The following is a 21123-nucleotide window of genomic DNA, read 5'->3' as shown; positions in this document are numbered from 1 at the left end:
TTTTTTATTTATTTAGTTTGTTTGTTTGTATGTATGTTTGTTAGCTTTTTGATATTCACTTTCTTTTAATCCAATAAAAAAATCATGGTAGCATGCCATGTCAAAAGAAATAAATGCCTCATAAATACCATACAAATCAAATCATACCAAATACCGAATGTGATTTTTCTAAAGGATCACAGGACAATTGAATATTGGCTGTTAAAAGTTTCTGGAATAAATGAAATGTTATCCATTTTATTTATGCTTACATATATGTTAAAATATTACTTGTGTGATTATGTAATAATGTGATAATGTGATTTTCAATGACATTACAGTCGTGCTGTATTTTTAATCAAATAAATTCAGCCTTGGTGACTTCTTGGTGACATTTACACACACAGTCACACACACACACACACACACACACTGTGCCCATTGACTTTTTTTATCTCTAATTAAGCTAATTATAATTACACGCTGACCCTAATACCTTTGGTGTTTTTTAGATGTTAATTAAAACATAATTTGGCCATTTTATGACCTATACCGTCCTCACAAGTTAGTTTTCAGAGGAGTCTATTTGTGTCTATATTTGTCAGACGTTCTGAGACCATCACAAATAAAGCCAACACAGTTTAGCACAAATCCTTTGGCCCTGCTTGGCTTTTTCTGTAAACTGTCGGCAGTAAATCTCGGAGCTGTTTATTTAGCAATAAACTGGCCGAATGAAGAGCGAGGACATCTCAGAACAAACACTCATAAACACACACACACAATGAACCGCCCATCACAGACTGCACTTAGCGTCTTTTATTTATAGCCCTCTCCGTCAGGCCTTTCACTAACTCTGTCTCATTTGCTGTATACAATCCTGATAGACAACCTGGTATGTTGCTTTTATCACAATTAATACCTCTAATGCATCCTCCCATGTTTTATTTCTCAGCCCTAGCTTGTTTAATAAAATCTGAGTTGTATTTTTTTTTACTGGTTAGAGTCTTTTACTTCCCCAACTTTCTTTTTAATTTCCTGTTTCATTAAATCAAGCTGTGATTGTGAAATTATGTGAATTACTCTCTCCTCTTGTCCTTTGTTTCTATAGCGACGGCTGGGAGATGCTGCCAAGAAGGCCATTAGCAAGCTGACTACCAGGACAGTAAAACGAGGGGACAAGGTGAGGTCTTTTGACGTCATCTCTTGTTTACTTTTCTCTCTATCCATCTCTGCCAGGCTATAGTTAGCAGCACTGTTTCTTATTATGGAGCTGTTTGTGTTATTCTCCATTCATAATGCATCTCTGTGCTTCATGACAGACTCTGGACACGTACACGTTGCTGCTAAATATGGTTGTCACTCTTTGTCCCAGTGTACGAAGGGGTCTTAATTGTTTACAGCTGTATTCTGTAAACTGATTTAACTCTTGTAAATTACAAGTAGCAATAACTGCATTTACATGAATTACAACTTTAGGAGTAACCCATGCATTACGGTCCACAGTGCATGCTTTTTAAAAGCAGACACCTAAATGTCGTAAACAAAACTTGGTGCCTTTGGAAATTGCTAGATGATGATGATGATGATGATACAGTGCTCAGCGTAAATGAGTACACCCCTCGCAGATCTCTCTTTTACTTGAATGTTTTCAACAGGATGCTTTACAATAATATGTTTTTGCATAGACCTGTGCTTTACATTACCTGACAAAAGTCTTGTCATCGATCAGTTGTAAGAGCAACAAATAATAACTTGACTTGTTCGTTGATCATTTGGAAAGGTGGCAGAAGGTAGATTTTTTTCAATGAATCATTTTAAATACTGCTGAAGACCTACTAGAACCCAAAGAAGATCAAGGTGCTCCAGGATTGGCCTGCCCAGTCATCAGATATGAGCATGTCATTATTGAGCATGTCTGAGTAATGATGAAGGAGGAGGCATTAAAGAGGAATCCAAATAATCTTGATAAATTCTGGGAGTCCTGCAAGAGTGTTTTTTTGCCATTCCATGTGACTTTATTGATACTGTAGGTATTTGAGTCATTGCAGAGATGTATGGATGCAGTTGTCTAAGCTCATGGGAGTCATACACAATATTAATTCTTGTTCTACTGCACCATGACTTTATATTCTATACTGTTCATCATTTCAGTTAGGTGACAAGACTTTTGTCTAAGCAAAGTCAGATCTTCTGTCCTAATTAAATAATTAAAAATCAAGACATGATCATATTTTATTTGGTAAGTAAACATAATCTAGAGGACTTTGCCTTTCATATTAGCCATACAAATGATCAAATAGAAGTTATTATTTGTTGTTCCTAAAACTTGGATATGCGCCAAGAGTTTTGTCAGGTAGTTTATATTGATCAGTACCAAAGCCAAAACTGAAAGTAATCTAACAAAAAAAGTGTTTACTTTAAATACACCAAAATAGATTGTCTATATTTAATGAGAAATTGATAAAAGTGTCACTTTGCAACACTAGAGATTACATCTATATATTTTTTTATTCATTGAGTATATATAAAAGCATACATGATTCAATTTTAAATTAGTTTTTGACCTAGATATGTGTCATAGACTATGCATCATTACTTTCATTATAATATAATGCGTACTAAGGACTAGATTTACTCAACAGGGTTAATTAGCTTTCTGCGATCTTGAATAAACACCAGTGATTATTCTAGTTTCAGTTCTGCAGGTTTTCTACAGATTATATGTACCAATAATGATACCAATTAACAAGAACTGTTAATTGATTCAAAGCTTCACCTTTAAATTATATGCTGATAAAATAATTGCATACCGTATATTGTGAGTGATAGTTTCATTCGTGTTCTTGTACTGTCCCATTATTTATTAACATTTTCAGCTGTTTTTTTTTTTTTTATATTTTCAGTTTTGGTTTTAATTTAAGTTTAAGTAATTAGTTGTAGGGCTGTGTGATTTAGGCAAAATATCTAATTGCGTTTTTTTTGTTGTTGTTGTTGTTTTAGACAGATATTGCGGTTTCGATTTCGCTTTAATTTGCAGTTACATTTTTTTGTTAAGCTTCAGCTCGATCACACTCCTCATATAGCCACCTCTGGTGCTTTTTTAGGTGCTGGTAGTTGTATTTCCTCATGCTGTGGCAACAATTCTGTGACATCTATTACAAATGACCTGTTTTTGTTTTGTTGTCTCTGACCATATTACCGACATGCTGTTTTTCTTTGATATTATCTAGTCTATTTAATGGTTTTGAAGCAGGAGACCTCATCATCCCACTTGTCAGTGCTTTTCTGCTTGTTTTTTTTGTTTTTTTTTCCAATTACACTATTCTAATTGGGCAGAACGAAAAGTGTGCTCACTCAATTGGCTTGTAAGATGCCAGTCATGCATTTGCTCTGGGCAGGAGAAATGAAAAAATATAAATTCCTATTGTAGCCTCTTCCGATTAGCTAATCGCAACGTTTTTGTACTTTTTGATTTAGGTTGACAGGTTGACAGTGCCAGTCACTAAAAACAGATAAAATAATGAACAAGCAGCTAATTTCTATAATGACTACCATTCTAACACAGCACGAATTTGTGTAGGGTCACAAAAAAGCAGATGTTTGGGTGGTGTCTTCTTGTGGTTTTCCAAATAAGAAATGTACAAAATGATTTTCCTTCTACCACACACTTTCTGTTCTGTTTTCCTCTTGCTAACAGCAAAATGTCAAGCACAAAGTAGGTTAAGACCCTTTTGTGTGTTAAACAATGGTGCAAATACCAGTACATTTAACCACAAATCTTTAAAAATAAAATCATATTGCATGATTCATTTAAATACTCTCCACCCATGCTCATTTGTGTCTGAACAAATGCATTTGCAATGAGGTCAGACACACCTTTTCATTGCAAATGATTTCCTCTGTGGGATTTTAGTAAACACAAACACTAAAATAGAGTTTGTGTTTCAATGTTGATGCAAGCAGTTTGTAAATTTGACCATAAATCTTTGGCCTTTTATATTTATGAACATGGTCTTAATTTAATCAATAATTGGCTGTTAAATATTGATGGCAGTCCAGTAAGGTTCATATCTAGAAGTCATCTTACTGAATGTTCCACAAAGTCCAAAGAAAGACATTGACCTGTGTAAAGGTGAATGACTGTCAGGTGAGCGATGAGGACGGGCTTCACAGCTGTTGGGTTTGGGGAAGGGGTGGAGCCGTGCCAGTCACTGCCTGCGTATCACAGCCCAGTCAAGGTCAGCTCACATCATCAGCCATGAATAAAACATCAGTGGCCTTGGAGAAGTGCTGCAAGAAATTGAAACCTTTCATCTGAGAGGTCATGCTCGTTAGAGATTGAGTGAGAGAACATCTGTCTGTGTTCCTTTACCTCTCTATCTTCATGGTCAGACCTATCGTTGATGGTACAAGTGCTCAACATGTATCCCTTTGGATATTTGAACAAGCCCTGTGTGGGATTATTGGGATCTGCACCTCTAACTTCTCAGAATGATGCTCAATGCCACTGATAAACCAGTCGTCTTCTGCTTGGTCATCACTTAGTCGTCACTTCAGTGTATATTCCTGATTGGAATGCAGCTCTACCTACCAATTATATTGGCAAGAAAACAACTTGTCACCCAACCAAGTCTGGTTTCTCATAAGGTTTTTCCTTAAAGTACCAATAGGCGCTAGTTTGAAGGATTTTGGATAAATACAGCATTGACTTCCATGGAAGTTTTTTGTTCCTTCTATAGTATGGATGTGAGTGGCTGATTTCTGACATTCTCCAAGATCCATTCTTTTACGTTCAACAGAAGAAAGACATTTATAAATGTTTAGAATCACTTGAGTGTGAGGAATGGTAAGGAAATTTTATCTTTGAGATTAAATTTTCCTTTATTTTCAGTCAGTTGGTGAAGTGTTGTATCCTTGCCACTTGCGGTGTTTCTATCTTGAGGTCAATCCAATCTTTTTAGATTTTGGCAGGAAAAAAAAAGCAAATTAGGTGCATTTTCTTCAAGTGTTTTAAGAACTTATTGGTGGTATTAGTAATCCTAGTGAACGTGGAACCACACACAATGTCATAAGATGTGTAATATTAGGTTAGATTTAGGTCACCAGTGTTTAAGAACAACATTATTTTGACGTCCAAAATTATGTGAAATGACGTTGATATTTGGTTGGGTTTGTGTTTGAAAGTGACCAGAATCCAACATCAAGTCAACATTGTAAAGCAACGTCATATTAATGTCAAATACTGACATTTATTTGTCAAGCATGGCAACCAAAATCCAATGTCTGATAGATGTCATATTGGTAACGTCCACACAACCTCAAGCTGTAACTTTATTAGACGTTGATATTTTGTTGTTTTTAGATTGTGTTGGAAAGTAACCAAAATGGAACGTCTGTCTGATGTTGGACATTGATGTCGGCCTGACGCTGGGTTCTGACGTCAATCTGATTTTCTTTCCAAACAAAATGCAACATCCCACATTGTGTGGGGCACAATGTCAATCTGACATTATGTTGACGTCATGTACCTGCTGGCCTGCAAGACACCATCAGTGGAAACAGCTGATTAGTTAAGTTTGTGTAATGTTGGTTATGTCAGGTTTTGTCTGCAAATGCATTTCCATCTACAGTTATTTGCATTACCTAAAAAAAACATCAAGTGAGCATGAAACGCTTTTCATCACTTGTTTTTGATTAATCTTTTTCTATCCATTTTTATTTCTATAGCGCTTTTACAATGTAGATTGTGTCAAAGCAGCTTAGCATAGAAACTCTAGTAACATTAAACTGTCAGTCTAGTTTTCAGAGTTCAATGCGCAGCTCAACAAGTCCCAAACCAAGCAAGCCAGTTGTGACAGTGGCAAGCAACAAAAATTCATCAATTGACGAAAGTAAAGAAAAAAACCTTGAGAGAAACCAGGCTCAGTTAGACACAATCATTTCTCGGAGTCTGGAGATTGCTGGACATCCATCGTGGAAGCTGTAGGTGTAAGTAGGTCACTGGTGTTCAGGCTGGCCCATGGGATCAATGCGGAAACTTGTCTGTCAGTGGGGTCTTTCACGAATCAGTCTCATGCTCTCCACTCCTCCATGACCACCACAGTTTCTGCTCAGGATACAGCCTGGTTCAGGATTATGGAGACCTCAAGATAAGGAAAACAGACTGTGTGTAGATGCCGTTCATATTATAGTGTTTTTTGGGAAGTGTTCCCATCTCTGTTTGCCCTAATTAATGAAGCCTAACAATCCTTTAGAGGATTTCAACATCATTTGTGTTCCAATCTAGTGTCTTTAGTCTTGTTTTAAACTGACAGAGTGTATCTGCCTCTTGAACTGTGCTAGGAAGACTGTTCCAGAGTTTAGATGACAGATATGAGAAAGATCTACTGCCTGCAGTTGATTTTCATATTGTGGGATTAATCAATTGTACGGAATGAATTGAGCATAGTAGACATGAGGGGCTGTTATACACCAAGAGCTTCCTCAAATACTGGGGAGCTAAGCCTTTCAGGGCTTAAGGTAGTCAATAAAATGTAAACATTTTTTACAATGTTTAACTTGTTTCTGATCTGATACTTCAAAATATGCACTTAAACTAGGTGATGAAAACAACTCTTGTCACCTTTGATTTGCTTAGCTGTGGTCAACAAAGCTATGTCTGTTACAAAGTACTAAATTGAATCATCAGTGAAGTAACTACAAATAAAACTGCATTCTGTGGAACTGAATATGTCCAATTTACTGAACTTGCTTCACACAGTTGAAACTTCATACCTGATTTTCGATTATTGCCCGTTTTCTTTGAAAAGATGCTTTGGTATAATTTTACATTGTTTAAAACTAATAAAAATATGTCAGACTATTACTTTTTCCTTCTAAAGCAATCACCTACACATCTTCGATCAGTTATAACTTGTTTTTTCAGCAAAGAAGCATCTTTACGGCTTTACTGCTTTGGCCTGTGGGTATCAGCCTCGTCCCTCTGCAGGGACCACAGTCGATGACTCTCGCTCTGAGAGGGGCCCATTAGAAACCAAACACCACTCACCACAACATGACCTTGACCATGCAGACTCGACAGGACACTGTCAGGTGACGGAAATAGCATCTAAAGTAGAGAAGGTGCTTCCAGGAAGAACAGGGCAGAGTGTGATATAAAACCTGCAAGGTTTTTTGTCACTTTCTAAATGGCTCCTCACCCACGGAGGTCTAGTTAGCTGCCTGAGTGATGCGTCGCCTGCTACTAGAGGTATATTTATCATACAGTATATAAATAGTATGTATAAAAAGTACTGCTGGTAGGTTTATCACGTAACACCAAATCTAATTGGAAACTGTGGTTACACGTTTTATTTTTTCATGTGAGAGCACTTCCAGCGTCATAGATATCAAGTTATTATTACATTATATAATGTTATGTTGCTTACAATTACAAACTAGTGTTTTTTTTTACTGTTGGATTTTTAAAAATTGATTGTCTTTATTAATAACATGCTAGTTTTCATTAATAGTATTTTAGTTCCCTATAGTAGAAATCAATAGGAATATTGAAAGGAACATTTTTTATATATAATTTGTTTTATAATTATTATAGTTCACTTAAGCAGTTTTTTTTTTCATTTGGTTTTTCAATCAATTAACTAAAGCTGTTAATTTATTTAAAATGGAAAAAAAAATGTTTTAATGTTTTGCTGATGAAGTTACAATTCAAGTCTGTTTTTTTATTATATATATATATATATATATATATATATATATATATATATATATATATATATATATATATATATATATATATATATATATATATATATAATTCACTGTCCACTTTATTAGGTACAGTTTACTAATTCTGACCCTACCATCTAAATGTCACAGTAGAAATCGAGACTGTTTAGATCCGGCAGCATTTTTCCAATCTTCTATTGTCCAATTTTGGTAAGCCAGTGTGATTTGTAGCCTCAGTTTACTGTTTTTAGCTGACAGGAGTGGCACCCAGTGTGGTCTTCTGCTGCTGTAGCCCATCCGCCTCAAGGTTGGACGTGTTGTGCGTTCAGAGTTGCTCTTCTGCATACCTCAGTTGTAACGAGTGGTTATTTAAGTTACTGCTGCCTTTATATCGGCTCAAACCAGTATGCCCATTCTCCTCTGACCTCTGGTATCAACAAGGCACTTGCACCCATAGAACTGCTGCTCACTGAATATTTTCTCTTTTTCCGACCATTCTCTGTAAACCTTTGAGATAGTTGTGCGTGAAAATCCCAGTAGATTAGCAGTTTCTGAAATATTCAGACCAGCCTGTCTGGCACCAACGACCATGCTGCGTTCACAGTCACTTAAATTACCTTTCTTTCCCATTTTAATGTTTGGTTTGAACTGCAGCAGATCGCCTTGACCATGTCTACATGCCTAAATGCATTAAGTTGCTGCCATGTGATTGGCTGATTAGAAATTTGCATTAACAATTAGTTGGACAGGTGTACCTAATAAAGTGGCCGGTGAGTGTATATTGATTTACAGTTAATTAATATTTTGTTTTACAGTTTATCAATATTTTGTATGAGCTTTTATTTCTATATTTTCATTCAGTTTTATTTATTTAATTGCTTATTAGTTAAAAAAAGCTTGATAATCACTAGTAACTTCTACAAGCAGGCAATGTTTCCTAGGGGGTGTCAAGAATGGCTTCACGCTGACCTCATGGGTCATTCAAATGACATGGGCTGAAAGCAGAGCCAGAGAAATACAGCATCTTTGACACTTCGTATCCACTAAATCTGCCGAACGATCGCTCTCTCTGCTCAGCCACCCTGAAATAACTAGATAGAGACACTGTTACTTCAGCAGCTTTTTGCCTGGCAGTTGACATGAATTTCTTGAACTGCACTGATGGAATGTTTGAATGTTTTCTCCATGGGGTCTGTGAGCATTTGGAATTATTTGACACAAAATACACTTGGAATGGTCAGAATGACATGCAGTCATCTAATAATAGGAATGATGTATTCATTATGTGTACAATGCAAAGTATGGACATGTTCGCATTGAAACCCCAGATGACCTATTTCATTTGCAGAAATGTGACACGCAACCACTTCGTTCCACAATGATTGTATGTATAGACCCTATTTATTACTAAAAGCCCAACCAACCCACAAACCAGGCAGGAAAATGTGTAATATTATAAATATTTTGTATAATTTTGTTTTGACATACTGTATTTATATGCTATTACTTTGACTTTTTCTCACCCATCTTTAAAAAAATACACTGTTTATACAGTGAGGCTTGCGATTTGTTTTCAGTTTGTAGATGTAGGGCATATTACTCCATTTTATTTATGTCACTACTTTAAATAGCATACAGGTATTCACTTGTCACAGGAGCTGTGTGTTTAAAATAACATGCTAGCTGAAATAGCTTACTGTATAATGGAAAGTCCACTATGCACAATATGCTCCTATGCAATTGATTTTTAAGTAAAAAAAAATTGTAAAAAAAAGTGTATTGTTAAAGTATTAACAATGTGCATTATGCCATGCTAGACATTTCATTTGATTGTATCCTACATTATGTGAATTATGTAACATGATATGCATGCCTGGCTCAACCAGTCATTGTTTCGTATATACATACAGGTTTATTCACAATATATTTTGCTGTTTTAACTATAAAGGTCATTTCAGTCTTGCGTATTTGAAGAAGCTCGCTTCACTTTCCCATCAACTGTATGAGTGTTTTATCTGAAGCTCAAATGGTGCACTTTAGAGTAGTTGGGCGACATGAATGCAAGGAGGAGGTCAAGAGGTCAGATCAATATATAGCGAATGCAGGTACTCAGAGAGTATTGGCAGGAGTTTAAAGAGAATTTCACACCTGCGTTATTCTCATTTCTCACAGATCTGTGTTGTAAGGCCAGCATACATATTTAATAATAATGGACCAGTGATGCTGAAATCAAGATACAGTGTAAGAGAGGATCCAAATGTCCTAGAGAGAGTTAAATTAAAAGTGATTTTGTGTTATATTTATTTTTTTCCGATTGTAATTGCATTAATTATGAAATGTAAAAAAAAAAATATATATATATATATATATATATATATATATATATATATTGAAGTCATATTGAATGGAGGGAAACTGATTTTTTTATTTTGTTTTGTTATTATTTTTTTACATTTTATTTTTGTTTTTATTTTTTATTAAATATTATTATTATTATTATTATTATATTTTATTTATGTATTTATTTACAATTTTTGTAATTTAATGACATTTTATTTTGTTATTATTTTTTATTTTTTTAATTTAATTTATTATTATTATTATTATTAATATTATCATTTATGTGTTTATTTTAATTTTTGTAATTTAATGTAATTTTAATCAAATTTTATTTTATTATTTTGTAATTTTAGTTTTTACATTTAATTTTTTTTATTTTATTTTATTTTATTTTAATTCATTTGATGATTTTAGCAGAGCCCATCCAACAAATGATGAGCAGCAGGATTTTGACATAATCAGTTGCTGTTTTGAGTAGCATTGCACAAAAATGCAGCTGTGCTTCACTTTTTTTGTACAAATGATGATTTGTTTAGATTGTGTGCAATGGTCATTTATTGCATTTTAGCATCTGTTAAAATTGCCTGGTTTGCTTGCTCCTGCTGTGTGACATTGTGCTGTTCTTATTTGACTGGCAAATACTGTAGCACTAAATCTGGCCTAATGATTCCTTATGCTGCTTCTAATGTTGACACTTTCACTTTTTAGCTACATTTTGACTCATAAATAAAGGCTTATGTTTATATCTTGTCTTGTACATGTTTTGCAGGAAACAGAGCCAGATTTTAATCATTGTGCGGTGTGTATTGAAGGTTATCAGCTAAATGATGTGGTCCGCATCCTCCCTTGCAAGTAAGTGCACATGTGTGTCTGCAAATGTTTTTTTTTTTTTATTTAAATAGTCTATTTTTTACTTTCTATTATTTTTAATCTATCTATCTATCTATCTATCTATCTATCTATCTATCTATCTATCTATCTATCTATCTATCTATCTATCTATCTATCTATCTGTCTGTCTGTCTGTCTGTCTGTCTGTCTGTCTGTCTGTCTGTCTGTCTGTCTGTCTGTCTGTCTGTCTGTCTGTCTGTCTGTCTGTCTGTCTGTCTGTCTGTCTGTCTTTTATAAATGTATAAATAATATTATTAAATGACATTTGGGAGAAATTATCAGACCTTTATAAAAAAAAATATGAACCTCACATAAGTATTAAATTACTTAAACACATATCTATTAAATAAAGTACATCCAGGCAAACAACATAATAGTAATAACAGTAGTATTTTATATTCGTAATAATTCATTTTAAAATAAAATAAATATTAAAAATAAAAAAATAAATATAATAAGTAAATGCTGATGTGATTTTGCAGTAAACTCTTCCTTTAAAATCATATTATTATGTATACGGATCTATTCAATTCAATCCATGTTTATTTATATGCTTCTTTTTACAGTATAGATTGTGTCAAAGTAGCTTAACATAGTTCTAGTAAAGTCCAGATTTCAGAGTTGAAGTTCAGTTTTGTTTAGTTAAGTGTGGTTTAAATTTCACTGCTGAAAGTTTTAACACTGGAGCAAATCCACCAAAGCGCAGCTTCAAAAGTCCTAATCCGAGCAAGTCAGTGTGTATGTATATATATTAAAGGTATACAGTACTTACAGAATATATACCGTTAACTGAATAACTTTATAACTGTGTAACCACATCAGTGGATTGTACAAAAGACCTTTTCTACAAACAAATCCAATTGTTTTTGGCTGCTTGCACCACTTGCTTAATGTCAGGTGACTTACTCGCTGTGCAGTTTTATTGAGCTGTATTGAACAGATGCCGTGAATCACGTCAGTTTTAACAAACGTATAAATATGTATATATATGTATATATATATATATATATATATATATATATATATATATATATATATGTATATATATATATATATATATATATATATATATATATATATAATTTATAATGAGTGTAAACCACATATTATTTATTAGCCATGTTGTGTGGTATTTATGACCTGGATGTGTAGCCAATAAACAATGCCTAAACATTAAAAATGTGCTTTTAGAAACTTAATAAAAAATTTTAAAACCCGTTTTAAGGTCAAAATTATTAGCCCCATTTAAGCTATTTTTTCGATAGTCTACAGAGCAAACCATCATTATACAATAACTTGCCTAATTACCCTAACCTGCCAAGTTAACTTAGTTAACCTAGTTAAGCATTTAAATATGACTTAAAGCTGTACAGAAGTGTCTTAAAAGTATCTAATAAAATATTATTTACTGTCATTATGGCAAAGATAAAATACATTTTCAAGGCACTAGTATTCAGCTTAAAGTGACATTAAAAGGCTTAATTACATTGGTTAGGTTAACTAGATGAGTAAGGGTATACCTATAGTTAGGTAAGTTTTTGTGTCACAATGGGTTGTTCTATAGACTATGGAAAAAATAAAACATTGCTTAAGGGGGCTAATAATATTGACCTTAAAATGTCATTAAAAAATTAAAAGAATTAAAAAAAGAAATAAAAGAAAAAAGAAATAAGTTCACAGGAGGGTGAATACTTTTCTTCAACTGTATACTGTATATATACTGTATGGTCATAATGATGAAGATTTCTGTCTTATTTTGTCATCTGTCTAAATCATTTTTCATCAGCCAGTGCAATTTGGTTTTCACCCCAGACTTTAAATAATTGTGAAATGACATTCGGAGAGAAAAGGAGATCAGGGGTCACTTGCTTGTTGTGAGATGTGAGTTTGTTGAGGAAATATGGCACTGCTGTGGTTGTGAATCACTGTCCCTGTCAGAGCAAATCTGCTTATTTTTAGCAGCTCAGCTTCCAGTGACCTCTAGGCAGCCGACACACAAACACAGACTCGCGTATATACTTACACAGAAACACACACTTCTCATGCAGTGTGTATTAAAGGGATGTGACATACAGTGTGCACACAAAAACACAAACATTCCCTTTCCTACAGTTTCAGACACCATCTGCCGAGTTTGACCTGGTCACACAGCTGGAAGTCTGAATGCTAATTTTGTGGATCACCTTACACCAAACACGAATACTGTACATACTCACATAACTGCTTGTGTAGATACAGGTCTGAATGGAAATTTAGTATTATTGTTTTGTTATTCGATAATTGTTCTGCTTTCATCGTTTGACTTTTTGGCAGATGTGTAATTTTTTGCCTTTGCTTGCAATAAATGTGTTTCTTATGAAAAAAAGAAAAATCAGATTTTATTTATATATTTTTTATATATACTTGCATTTAGTTATATATATGTATGCATGAAATAGCTTCATCATATTCTGCTTATTATCTCCTGTCACATTTGGTGCTAAGGTGGTTTTACAGCACTAGTAAATGAGCTATTTCTTTAAAGGGGTGGTCCACTACGAGATCATATTTGAAACTTGATGTGTAATGTAGCTGTGTGAACATAAACAACATCTCTGAATGTAAAATGCTCAAAGTTCAATGCATAGGGAGACCCTGGTTTTTACAGAGCTAGCTTAGCAAAGCCTAAAATGAATGAATATCGAAACTACAAAAAATACTTCGGCCCTTGTGAGATCACAAAGATACTTTTACCGCACGCACACACACACACACTGCGCAGCTAAGGGCCGTGGTCAGAGGCGCTGTAACGTTATAGCAGTGATAGGGGTAAATCAGGCTGATATGTATGCAAAGTCAAAAAAACTCTTTCATTGTCTTATAATACGCATTTATTCTTACCTAATTATCCCAACAACGGCTGTATGATTCGTTCAGCGATTAATTTTTTTTCCCAAACCCCCTCCTTTGTGTGAGGCTAATCTACGCTGATTGGTCCGATGACCTAGCCTGTGCTGATTGGTTTCCACAGAGCTTCGTCTGTTTCTGTATTTGGGCTTCCAAAGGACACGACACAAAGACAGAAGTGCTTACAGTTCAATATTAATTATGTTCCAGAGCACTATAAAATACATAGCAGGCATGATTTGACACAGCTTCCAGAATCTCTTCCAGTTCAGTGCTGGATTCGGTTAAATTCTCCTCAAAGCAGAAGCTGTGAGCAACAACCTGTAAGTGTTTTTATTTGTTAAAATTGATCGTGACATGTACAGTGTCTAGCGTTAACGGTATGCTGTAGCAACAATGTAAACAATGAATAATGGTGTTTTGCACCTCAAACGATTTAGCTACAAATTCATATTTATCAGTCGAACTGCTATAAACACCGACTTTGCATTGATTCTCTTTAGGCAGCTTTTCCATGCGTTTTACATCTCAGATAATGAAGTCGCAAAAGATATGTGGATGATTCATATTACTTACACCTGCATACTCCGGATACACGTGAAAGGCGTCGTGTAACGCGTTGAGTTAAAAAAAAAAATACTTGATAGCTCACCTAATTGTTGGAGCAGCAGAAAATTAAATCAAGGCTCACACAGATTGCATCCCAAATCGTGTGCTTTATTCTGCTGTCACGATATATTACAGAAAATAACTTAATCCAAGCATCAAAGAAAAAGAAAGTCCCGCGCACATGCGCTTGTTAGAGAAAGTTCACACATTCACACACACTCAAAGAAGATCTCTCTTAAAGGAGCCGCACCCCATTTCCATTCGTTACAGACACTTGTCAGATTTTATTTTAGAGAGCAGGCATGAGGTTGACTGATTGTTTACACAGCAGAAAAGCGCTTGCTTTTACAGGTGTGACGTGGAGACGATCCGCGAATCACAGTACATTTTGACGATGACTAATCAGAGTCACTTGAGGGCAGGCCTTCCAGAGGAACTGGGAAATATATCAGTCGTTTTCATGTTAGCTGAGTAGCTGTGTACAATCAAAGTGAAATATATATATAAAAAAAATAATGTGATTTCCTTCTAGTGAAACATGAGCATACATTGCTTTGCATCTTATAAACACAACCAAGCCTTAAAATTACATTCTGGACCACCCCTTTCAGTTCAGTATCGGTCATATCTTCTACCGTACATTACCTTGCATTAACATTATTCTCTTTTCATCCACACCCGCTGACTCTCTATCATTTCCATCTCTGTGTCTTTCCTCATGTACAGCAGTGGTGAAATGCTAATCCAGAGCCTGGTTAATTGCATTGTTCTCTTCATACGGCTGAATCACTGCTTTATTCCAGTCAGATCAAATAACACACTCATGAGCTTCTGCCTCAGACGGCTGCTGGCATCCAGCAAACAAACCAGTCTGAAGCTCTTAGTCATAATGAGGGAGGGTTGGGTGACCGTTCTGGATTACCAAGATCATATGAAATCCAATTTTCAAGTTGATTTTTATAATATAAGAACTAAATTCCTATTATAAAATGAAGGGAAGTTCATTATAGTTTTCTCTGTTGTGGGTATAATTTAAGTATATAGTAAATATTTAAAATGTACTTGACCAATGTTTTACTGGTTTTAAACATTACTCTACCCACACTGAATGCATTTACACAAAATAAGTAGAGCACTATCAAAAATCAGATTATTTCAGGGACTAGTTTTTATGTTTTTACATGCAAATCAGTAAACCTGCTACATTTTACATGAGATTCTATGTTTTGCCAGATTTCTCATCAGCAGCTGAGATCATAGGCCAAGCATGCGTATATGAATAAACTGCTAGACTGCTGAAACAGGTTTTTTTCATCCAACATGAAATTGGACTATTGAGCAAAAAAATTACCTGTTCGATCAGATTTTAAGCCTTTTCTGTTGTGATTTTTTTTTAAAGTAACATATTTCAATCTAAAGTCCAGCTAAAATTTCCCAAATAAATAACAAACTGCATTTCTTAAAAAGTAGCTATGTAATGCATTTTGTTACTTATAAAAGTGACTCGAGAGAGACCCTAAAATAGCCGTTTTGACCATTAACCCATTAAAGAAATCTAGTTAAAGTATTTGAATGAATATTTATATATACAGCAGGCACAGGACATCAACGTGACATCAAATTGACGTTGTACCCCAATGTCGTGGGGATATTGCATTTTGCTTGGAAATGAAAATCGGACTGATGTCAGAACCCAACGTCAGCCGGATGTTATTGTCCAACGTCTAACCTAAAATCAACCAAATATCAACATCTAATGATGTTACAACTTGACGTTGTGTGGACATTACCACTATACACATCTGTCAGACATTGCATTTTTTTTATATCATACTTTTATTTTGACCTTAAAGCAACACAGAACAATACAAAAAGCAACAACAATTATACAGACAGAAAAGAAAGGAAAGAGCAAACAAAACAAAAAAGAAAAAAAGACAGAAAAAAAGATTTTATAACCATTATTACATCAGTTCCTTCAGTTTTATTCATAGGTTAACAATGTTACACATATATTTCTAGGCCAGTGGGCACAGGCAGTTTGGTGATCTTGCAGATTAATAGCTACATTTGCAGAGAATAGCTACATTTTATCCACCTATTGAAATGGGCATAAAAAACAGTTGATGGAAATGTCAAGATATGCATACATTTTCAATATGCAGGTTAAAGAAACGTATGCGCATAACTAAGTAGGCTAAACTTTTTATTTGATAAAAGATGCTCATAAACTATGATGGAAACACTTTTACAGAACAAATTCCAGTATGCGCATTAAAAAAGTCATGTGATTAAAGTCAAGATCATGTGATGATAAAAATCTGTGTGAATGGATAAATCAGCAGGCTGAGCACATTGTAAAACATCTGAAATGTTGTTTTGGTCATTCTAAAACACCATAATCATTTCAGTATTAGTGTTACTATAACCATAATGACCTCCAGAATCAATAGCATCTGTGCTCCGCGTCTCACGCTTTTAAATGCCACCGCACGTTCACTGCGTCTCAGGATTGCCTTCTGAAGTGCAAATCATTTAGTAAATGAAGAAAAGATTCACTGAGCTTCTCCTACTGTAGCAATATCCGTTTTTACTGTTGATATTTGGCACCAGTTTATCTGGAAGTGAAGATTTTGTTGGCTTTGAATCGTTTGATGGAAACGTTGCTTTATTCACACGTCTTTTATGCAATATTCCAGTTTTGTGCTTAAAAGTTCATTTGCATTTTTGGATGGAAACATAACTAATGACAGGGTTTTACCTTTAAACTGTTATCCTTGGCATTTGACTGATAATTAAAATAGGGAGTCATTGAATTTTAGTTGCCATATCTGATGAATAAGTGTCAGTATTTGACGTTAATATGACGTTGGTTTAGGATGGCTCGACTTTGAATTTTGGTCACTTTTCAACACAACCTAAAATCAACCAAATGTCAACATCATTTGACGTCATTGTTGGACGTTAAAATAACGTTCTCCTTTGATGCTGGATAGACATTGAATTTGGGTCACCAGACATCACAACCTAAATCTAACCTAATATTAACATCTTATAATGTTCTGTGCCTGCTGGGTAAATGTCTGATAGTGATATCAAATCATAATACACAAATGTGTCAATACATATAATGACAAAATGTCATTGCTTTCAGTTAGAAATACAGAAGAAATTAACTACAGAAGATTTCTATCAAAAATGATTTGATATTACCATATTTTCTGCAAGGTTTTTTCAGTACCAAAACACCATAGTTTTAAATGTATTTTTGATCTAATAAATGCATTGAGCATACAGTAAGTGACTACTTTTTAAACATCTTACTAACCCCAATCTTATATAAATGGTAGTATATACTGTATGAGACAAGTTGGCATCTCAACTTAAGGCTATCTCATCTTAAGGTGAGTATCTCTGCTCTCTTAAGCATAAGCATCTCCAGCCACAATCAATAACTCATAGCCCAAGTAATGGCAGCATACTTGACCTAGCCGTGGCCATTCAATTTACGTCCCAGTGCATTAGCTTCGCTCTTTCTCCTGTAACTTTCTTAGGTGCGTGCACTTCCCTTTATGGACATGCTCGACTGTTTTGTAGTATGGTGGATAGAAGTGTGTATATAACAATGCATTTGTTAGGTAACTAAAATAATGCAGTACATAAAAAATTGGGCCCACAGCTGGTCTGTCTTAGTTTGAAGGCATCCATCTCTTGAGCATCTTTTGTGTTGTAAAGCACAGCTTCATCATTAATTCATGTGACCCTTGTTTGCATGTTCATCATCCAAGCAAGCAATGTTGAAGTCTGTCAGTGCAGGATCAGTTCAGAAGCATTCGTTCTCTCAGCACCAATAAATCACTGTGTGTCAGAGGCACTTAGCATTATTTGACATCCTTGGATAACCTCTCTTAAATGCATTACTGCTGCTGTATTCTATGAACACTCATGCTCGTTGCATGTAGATCATTTTTAAAACACCTTGTATCCCTGTAGGAGCACATGTAATTGTCATATAACTCGTACACAAATGTTAGGGGGTTAAAATCTGTAGCATGTCCTCTTGAGCCCACTTTTGCTGTTTGTGGTGCTGGGGTGAATGCAGTTCAAAGTCTGATTGCTTTCGGGTTTGATGTCATATTTGCTCACACAGTTTATTTAATCAAAAACAATACAAATGAAAGGTAGCTGTTACTTTTTTTAATATACTGATTTGCTGCTTAAGAAAAATGTATTATCAATATTAAAAGCTGCTGTTTAAAAGGATAGTAGTCACCTGAATTGTATTCACCTGAAGATTTTAGCTGATACTAGGGTACTTGGTGGTTCATAAAATGCAAGCCAACATCTACTGGCACTTTAAGAGTAAACAAAGAACAAAAGTAGGAAAAAATCAACATATAAGACAAGATAAATTCCCATGACTACAGATTACTCGATTATAAATTGAGGTCTTATTAAAAATATCACCATTCAGTTAGTGTAACAAATTAAACATTATTTATTTTAACAAATTCTACATTTTAATGATTTTTTGTTATTTCTATATGCATTTATCATTCAATAATGCATTTTTTCCTATGTTAAATTTGTGAGTACGATATTTCATATAAATAATTAATATAATTATTATAGTACCTATATGTATAATTAATGTATTACCTAAATGCATGTTAGTTTTTTCTTCTTCACTGTAAAAAGTGGTTAGTTTCTTTATGTGAAAAAAAGGTAAATCTGGTTACTTAAAAACAAATTCTGTGAAATGGTGGCTCAGTGGTTAGCACTGTCACCTCACAGCAAGAAGGTTGCTGGTTCGAGTCCAGGCTGGGTCAGTTGGCATTTCTGTGTGGAGTTTGCATGTTCTCTCCGTGTTCATGTGGGTTTGCTCCAGGTGCTCCAGTTTCCCTCAAAGTCCAAAGACATGCACTATAGGTGTGTTTGGATGTTTCCCAGTGATGGGTTGCAGCTGGAAGGGCATCCGCTGCGGAAAAAATATGCTGGATAAGTTGGCGGTTCTGCTGTGGCGATCCCTGATTAATAAAGGGACTAAGCTGAAAAGAAAATGAATGAATGAACGATGCAGAAAGAAAATTAATGAATGAATGAATGATGCAGAAGGAAAATGAATGAACAACAAATTAATTTTTATAATTTTTCATACAAATAATTTATATTTCAGCTCATTTTAAGACAATGGTTTACTTACTTTTTTAAGTAAAGTCAACTAATAGCTTTTACAGCATTCTTCTTTTCAGATTTTAACATTTTTATCTTACGACTAAATTTAAAAAATCTGTCAAAACTAATGTGTTGTGGCCAATTGTTTTAGAGGAAACGCTGTAAATGACTATGTTTTGATTGGAAATTTGGATGAAATGTTACCAGAACAAAACATATTAAAGTGCACCTATAGTGAAAATCAACTTTTGAAAACTGTATGGACAAAACTGTGTGTATGTATAGTGAGTCCACAGTCATATGATGTAATGAGTGATGTAAACACATCAAGTCTCTTTTTTATTTTCTGACATTGATTTTGAGGCCCACCACAACGTGACGTAGGAGTGCGGTTTTCCCCGCCCACGGAATTAATTGGCAGGCGCCATGTTACTATAATAACATATATACATGTCTACAGAACATTTTTGTTCCCAAAGAAACTGCATGGGATTAAAATATTTGCTAGAACTCTCTGTGATTTTTATAAGTTTTATAAGTTTAAAGCGTTTTTAAAACTGAGCCTTTGTCGTTTGTCGTAAAGAAAGTAAAATCGCTATGTAACTCTTAACTGCTATAATTACCACGGCCGCATAATATGCATAAACGCTAATGTGTGTGTGTGTGTGTGTGTGTGTGTGTGTGTGTGTGTGTGTGTGTGTGTGTGTGTGTGTGTGTGTGTGTGTGTGTGTGTGTGTGTACTGCAAACGGAATTTGTGTGAGAGCTTGAAAAAAAAAAACCCAGCACAAATACATCAAATAAACTTAATTGGTATTTTTGGCTAGTGATGATATTTCGTATTAGGTTCAGAAATGTTTACTTTTATGGCAAAAATAAGTTCTGTTCATGGTCTTTAAAGTGAAATAACTCAACATAAACATAAAAGGCTGAGAAAAATCCTCATTTTCATTATAAATTTCAGACGGCACTTAGAGGTTTTTGCATCAAAACTTTGCGTGTATTCCGACACCAAAATGGACAGATTCTAAAGACTATAATAAATGATCAGATGGATATTTTGAGCTGAAACTTTTCAAGAAAAAAAAAATAAGACTAGAAGATTTAAGATATATGACTAGATATTAGTTTAATGCTGCTGCGATAAAGAATCCTCAGCATCTTCAGATCCACAATGGCTGCCTTGTCTCCACCCTGAGCCTCAATGGCAGTCTTGTGCAGAGAATCTCCCTCAAGAAGAGGGTTTCCGCTGTCAAGAGCTCTGGGTCTTTCCTGCAGTAAACACAGCTCTGATTGTGCAGCAGCCGGATGTCAGGAGGAGGAGAAGCCACTCAAAAGCTCTCTGTGAAAGCTCATGTTGCTCCTTTTGAAGTCCAGCAGCTTCTTGCTTTTAATCTGTCTCTCTCTCTCCTCTCTCTGGTTATAATATAAATGTGTAATGCGCTTCTACATGTAATGTCCTTCCTGCACCAGTGTTCTTAGAGCACTTTCAAATATTCATCATCGCTGCAAAGAGT

The 21123-nt window shown here is 34.7% G+C and overlaps 1 protein-coding gene across 4 annotated transcripts in view; it reads left to right on the top strand.

Annotated features, from left to right (window-relative positions):
- The window catches only part of rnf130 (ring finger protein 130), a 78102-nt gene that overhangs the window by 43227 nt on the left and 13752 nt on the right, over positions 1-21123 (top strand). For all 4 annotated transcript variants that reach the window (XM_073921431.1, XM_073921432.1, XM_009291118.5 and 1 more), the window contains 2 exon segments: positions 1088-1159; positions 10817-10899. In XM_073921431.1, coding sequence (XP_073777532.1) covers positions 1088-1159; positions 10817-10899 — 155 coding nt within the window.

Source organism: Danio rerio, chromosome 14, assembly GCF_049306965.1.
Source record: "Danio rerio strain Tuebingen ecotype United States chromosome 14, GRCz12tu, whole genome shotgun sequence".
Taxonomy (NCBI): domain Eukaryota; kingdom Metazoa; phylum Chordata; class Actinopteri; order Cypriniformes; family Danionidae; genus Danio; species Danio rerio.
Note: the sequence above shows the minus strand (reverse complement) of the source record. Positions and strands in the feature narration are given on the sequence as shown.